Source organism: Rhagoletis zephyria, unplaced genomic scaffold (genome assembly GCF_001687245.7).
Source record: "Rhagoletis zephyria isolate East Lansing unplaced genomic scaffold, Rhagoletis_zephyria_1.1 Rzeph_scaffold_21019, whole genome shotgun sequence".
NCBI classification, from domain to species: Eukaryota; Metazoa; Arthropoda; class Insecta; order Diptera; family Tephritidae; genus Rhagoletis; species Rhagoletis zephyria.
The window spans coordinates 2,114-8,076 of record NW_016178077.1 but is presented as its reverse complement, the minus strand read 5'-3'; the positions used below and the strand labels follow the sequence as shown (position 1 = coordinate 8,076).

Below are 5,963 nucleotides of genomic sequence, written 5' to 3'. Positions count from 1 at the left end.
CCGGCGGAATGCAATGGCATTGGAATAATGGCAAACAACAAAATGCTAGTGTATTTAAAACTGGTTTTTGTAATTTTTTTTTGTTCATGGCTTTGTTGTTGGAATGATTGTTGAGGTGTTTGTTTAGGTGGATAGTTGTTTATTTGGTTGGCTGACTGGTCGACTGGTTCGATAGTTGGCTTGCTATTTGTTTGATTCATTTTGGATTAACAGGTGCACATGTGAAGATCGTTGCAGTCACTGTAAACTAGTCAGCTGAATTGCATGCGGAAATGTTATGTCACTGCTGACTGGCATGTTACTAACATTAAACTGTAGTTTAAGGGTTAAATGTTCAAATAGCAGAGAGCTGTTATTAACTCCCCGTGTTAATTAAGGTAAGTGCTGTCAATGGGTTATGAATAATAACTAAGAAATTGCTTTTTCTTAAAATTTCAATGCAAAATAAATTTAAGCAAAAGGTCTGACATTTCAAAAAACCGCAATTGCTTAGCTTTTATTCATAAGGGTAAATATGTAAATGTAGTTACGCAGTCACCGAACTGAACGGGTTGCTAGACGAGCTGGAGAAGATGGGTTTGCGCAGAAAAGTTAAGATCTGCGACTTGATTTAGATGGAAAGTTGTCTCTGCTAAAGTTATTTTTTTACTCACCACCTCAATAATGTTCGATGGGTTACCACTATTGAAATCAATTAGACACAACGGGCCAACTTATGCTAGATTTAGCGCCGCTAATATTGCGATCGGAATGATATTGCGGAATTGAGGCCACTGGTAGCATAGCTGTCTCAGTGTCTGGACTATGTAAGTAGTCTTCGAAGAAGCTTAGACTTGATGCCTGATGACATACTTAGATCATTTCATTACCACTTGCAAATATATAGATTGGCGTAAAAAAGTACCTTCAAAAATTCAATTAATCGATTATTTCTCAATAATTGCAATTAATTTGTTTGGCTTGTGATTAATCACACGATTAATTAATCGATTATTTAATATATTTTTGCCATCCCTACTTCCCTCTTACAATGACGGGGACACTGGCCAATTAGGCTGAGAGTTCAGCAGGACTAACTTCCGTTTTCTTGAGTAACTTTTTGACCACCCACCCACTAGACCAGAGTAGTGGCGAAAAAGCGCCACCAGTGGGGTACTCACCATTTTGGTAGGCTTATGCATACCGCATTACTCCTTGACACTGCTGCAATTCATCGTGTTGCTTATCCGGTTTGAAAGTGCGGCGTTTATTCCTTCAAAAAATAGTTTGTTTGTACCAAGTGCCTCAGCTACATCAAGGAATAGCTACAACCCGAACTCACCATTCTCAAGGGCTACTCCTAACCGCGTTACACTGTATAGGGCAGGCTACACCGCTATTTCTTTTCGCAAAAGTTTGCTTCCATATGAATTTCTACAGGACAAACAACAAAGTCGGGCTAGTGGGCCCGTAATCCTTAAAGTGCACATGGGAGATTATGCATGGCTTTGGCACTAATACTGACATTGGTGCAAATATAAGTATTTCAGCCTGATGCAGATCTCGTACAAAAACTAAATGAGAGCGTTTTTGCACCAAAAAAAAAATCGAATTAAATGGAGCTGAACTGGGAATATTCCTAGGTACCATTATTTTTATGTTGTGTTGCTTTTAAAACGTCTACAGATAGAATACTTTCTTCAATTGCCGGTATCTTTATTTTAGGAGTAATGTGAATGATTTCATACGTATATATATACGACATTTCGTGAATGGTTTTCATATTTTAAGTCATAGTCAATATATATATGCATAGTTGCTGCAATAAATATGTCTTTTCTAGTTAAATATTAAATAATTAGTTACACGAGTACTACATAATATAGTGCATAAACAAATGTATATCTTTCAAGCTGAGCTGCATTTTAGGTCTCCGTTTAATTCATTGTTGAACACCCAACAGCCGACAACCAAATGTGTCATCTTAAAAGCCGTATTCCTGCAGATTTGGTTGCATGCGTTTCGCAAACTCTGCCCAAGGCGAAAGTTTGGGTACATTGCTGCCGCAGAGCGTCAATTTTCGACTACAGCGGTCGCAGCTGCAGTATAAGCCTGGCCTGCAATCGCTTGCCTCTCCATACAGTTGGCAGGCCTCACCCAGACCCTTATAGCATATTGTGCGTGCAAGGCAGAACTCAGGGTTGAAATTCACACTGAAGTTACCTAGAAACATTTGTTGAATGAAAAATAAATTAACTTCCTACTACACAAAAACTCAATTTACCATGAACACAGAGCTCAGGATAAACATTGGGCGGACCACAGTCAATAGGTTTTGGAAAAAATGGGCTGTAAGATGCGAGGAAGCAGAAACAATGTTATTTACACCTTCTTACAAATGTGAAGGTATGCGATTTTCAAATCTACTTACATGCCATGTATTCCGTTTAGCTGAAAAATCAAAGCCAGTGCGAGCGTGAAGCACAGTCTGGTCAACAAGCCGAAATTTGTATACGAGCGACCACGATATGACATTTTAATTATTTTGGTAATGTCACAGTAGCTTTTGGGGTTTTTCTGCTTTCAGTCTTGCGTTTCAGCGGCTCTTAACTTTGTTCTAACTGTTTCGCTGCTGATGAATTGGATGATGTTTCTTCGAAGCAGCTAAGGCTTTTATAGCCGCTTTTACTTTTGTTAGCCTCATCCTTGAATCGTAATTTATGCAGCATTAATTATTTCAATACACTGATTGCAGACAATTTCGATTAACGAAAGGAAGCTTAGACATTTTTCCACAAATTTCACTGTCAAGCAGTTTTTTTCTTTCGTTATCCTTGACCGTCGTTAATTGCTCAATGAAGCGCGTAACGCGTGGGCTCGCGAGTGACTTATAAAATTAAAATTCTGCANGCGTGTACATTAGAGTGGGCTACACTTTTTTCAGTTTTTGTGCAGAAAGTTGCAATCCATATTCAGAAATTCGATTTTAGAATTTATTTTTTAAATTCAGAAAGTTGCAATTCGAATTTCCATTTTAAATGCGGAAAGTTGCAATTCAAATTCAGAAAGCTACGTTTCAAATTCAGTTTTGTGGATATATTGATTTATTCGTGTGTTTTAAAAATTTTCGGTTTTTTTTGCACGGTGTAGTAATGAGATTTTCGATGCTGTTTTTTTAGTTTTTTTTCAAAGATTTGAGTAAGAAAAACTTGAATAACTGCTCCAAAACTTTACCGATATAGACTTATGAGGTATCAGTGGAAAGATTTTTATTTCTCGCCCTTTTTATTTCTTTGCAAAAAGAAATTTTTTCTTTATTCAATACCAACGCATCTTAGTTCAACATGGAATGACACTCGTTTATCTTACCTTCCTCTTTCATACTTCAAATGAGCTTATTTGCAAAAAAATAAAAGGGCGAGAAAATGCCTTACCAATATTTAATACCTCAGAAGTCTAAATTCGTTAGGTTTTTGGTTGAGTTATTCAAGTTTTTCTTAAAACAGTCTTTGAAAAAAGTGTGCAAAAACAGCATCAATAATCTGATTGTTATGATTCCGTAGAACATTTTTTGTAAATATTTTTACGCAAACTTTTTAAGCTTAAACTGTTCAGTCATCTGAGGTAATTTTTTCAAAATATATTTAAAAAACTCTTTTTATTAATAAAAAAACTAATTTTTTGGAGGTATTTTCAAATCGGTCCAGCTCACGTAAATCTTAATATTTTTGCGAGATATTTTGGCGCAAGTCTTAAAATATAATATATTTTATAGTTCCAGTGGAAGAACAGTACCGTTTTTTTTTTGTATGGGGAGTGATGCAGTCTACTTTACATAAGTTGACTATGATTACTCGGCCGCGTCTATCATAGTAGCGCAATGCCACTAAGTGCGTTCAATCATTTACAATAAGTAATCAACTTTGACCTTAATTATCTCAAAAAAATATCAGATCTACTTAGATCCTTTTGATTCTAACCCCTTCAATTGTAATGTAATTGCATTTATCAAGCTCTGCTTAATTATTTCAGCAAGTCCGACCTTTCAAAATTGTTCACGACAGATATTGTAAAGCAGATTCATCATTTGGGATTCACGTTTGGAAAACCATTTTTTTATACATGAATTGTGTATAAATTTTGTATGCAATTTTATCTTTCCGTTATCACATATTAGGAATCAAAAACGATTTTTGTGAACATACCTTTACCCTTATCATATAACCATGACCATGACCATTACCATTACTACTACCAATAATATTTCCATTACAATAACCATTACCATAGCGAATTCCATTACTATTGACGTTGCCCTAACTATTACCATAACCTTTAGAATTACCATTGCCATTAACCTTGCCCATTTCCATTACCATTACTAGCAACATTACCATCAGCATTACCATTACCGTTACCGTTACCATTACTATACGTTTACTTTAACCATTACCACCGCCATTACCATTAAAATCCATTAACATTGCCACTGCCACTACAATTACCATTACCATTACTATTACCACTATCACCACGATTACCATTACCATAACAATTCTCGCTACAATTACTATAACGATTACAATCACCATTTCCTTTAGCCCTTCAATTACTATCACCATTACCAATACCACCACTATTACCAATATCAATCAATTAAACGACCAACCCACTAATCCCATCCTTGTCAACGTCAGAATAATTAATTCGAAATTTCATTAACAGTCGCCTAAGTGACCAAGAATATATAATTAAGTTAATTTCCTAGAAATTTGCATTACATAGAATACATGTGCATGTATGTGCGAGTCAGTAGAAGTGTGCTCAGGATCTTAATCGACTATAAAAGGCTGCACAGTTTTCTATCGCAGGCATCAAATACATTGGTAGCCTTAAGGTGGCTACAACGAGTGGTGCTATAAAATCAAAAATATCGTCAATGAAAATACATATTCAAGTGCTTTATTAATCGTTACTAAAAAAATAAGAAGATAAGGGGAAATGTCCTATAGTGGTGTCGTGTACTCGCGCACTGTTTGGTTAACCAAGCTGAGTTGGATGTTGGCATTGACGCTAATGTTCTGGTGTCGCTCAACAGAGGGAATGTAAGTTGAAAACAAATAGATGTATATGAATAGCAATGTTAAGCGATAAAAAATATACATTTTCAGGCCACCTTTCCAACAATCAGTGGATTGTGGTCCAAGTGTAACCGAATATCCTTTAAATTGTGCGCATGGTAAGCAGGCTGCCGTGTTCCATTTTTTTTTGTGTTTTATTTTTTGAAGAAATACCTATAGTGACGTAAATAATATATGTATGTATTTTATTATCCTTTAAGGTGAACTACAAATTAATATGAATCGGACCGCATGTGAAAATCGCATTGTTTGTTATAGTAATTTGGGTGAAATGTGTCAACGGTATGGTGCTATGAGCAATTGTTTGCCGGGTTTGATTTGCAGCTGTGATAGGTGTCGTGAAATGCTAACGATATGCGGTCAAAGACTACGATCACCAATGTATATGCCAAAGCGAATGAAGCCAACATTTCCGGAATACGTTTTTTAAGTGAACGAAATTATTGTACTATTTAATATCACGCATCTTACCTGGAAACCTGAAAACGATTCGATGCTTAAACATAACGACTACAAGCCAAATATTTATTAACGGAATATGATAGAGAAAGTAATTCTCGTAGTGTTTTTTAAGAACATATAAACGTGGAATATAGAAAATACTTATTTATCTGATTGTGATAATAAAACAATTTCCATGGGTGAAGTTAATTAATCTATGAGTTTCATGTTACATTGATTACAAACTAAATTTTCTTTTGTTCATAAGCAACAACGTCTATTTAATTGGACAAATCAACTTCTGAATGTTATTTCCTCAAAAAACGGAAAGTTTGGTGGTATTTAATACCTCGTGAAAAAAAGTCGGAAACTGAAAAGTTATTCTTTGCTTAAAATTTTCAT

The 5,963-nt window shown here is 35.4% G+C and overlaps 2 protein-coding genes across 2 annotated transcripts; one reads left to right on the top strand and one right to left on the bottom strand.

Annotated features, from left to right (window-relative positions):
• Positions 1–1,788: 1,788 nt before the first annotated feature.
• Positions 1,789–2,605, bottom strand: LOC108380979 (uncharacterized). The gene is made up of 3 exons (XM_017637384.1): positions 2,411–2,605; positions 2,264–2,328; positions 1,789–2,202 (listed from the first exon to the last, which is right to left on the bottom strand). Exons 1-3 carry the CDS (start codon positions 2,512–2,514, stop codon positions 1,964–1,966), a joined length of 408 nt encoding a protein of 135 aa, XP_017492873.1. The 5' UTR covers positions 2,515–2,605; the 3' UTR covers positions 1,789–1,963.
• Positions 2,606–4,860: 2,255 nt separating this feature from the next.
• Positions 4,861–5,658, top strand: LOC108380980 (uncharacterized). Its single transcript, XM_017637385.1, has 3 exons — positions 4,861–5,084; positions 5,151–5,218; positions 5,321–5,658. Exons 1-3 carry the CDS (start codon positions 4,981–4,983, stop codon positions 5,548–5,550), a joined length of 402 nt encoding a protein of 133 aa, XP_017492874.1. The 5' UTR covers positions 4,861–4,980; the 3' UTR covers positions 5,551–5,658.
• Positions 5,659–5,963: the final 305 nt, after the last annotated feature.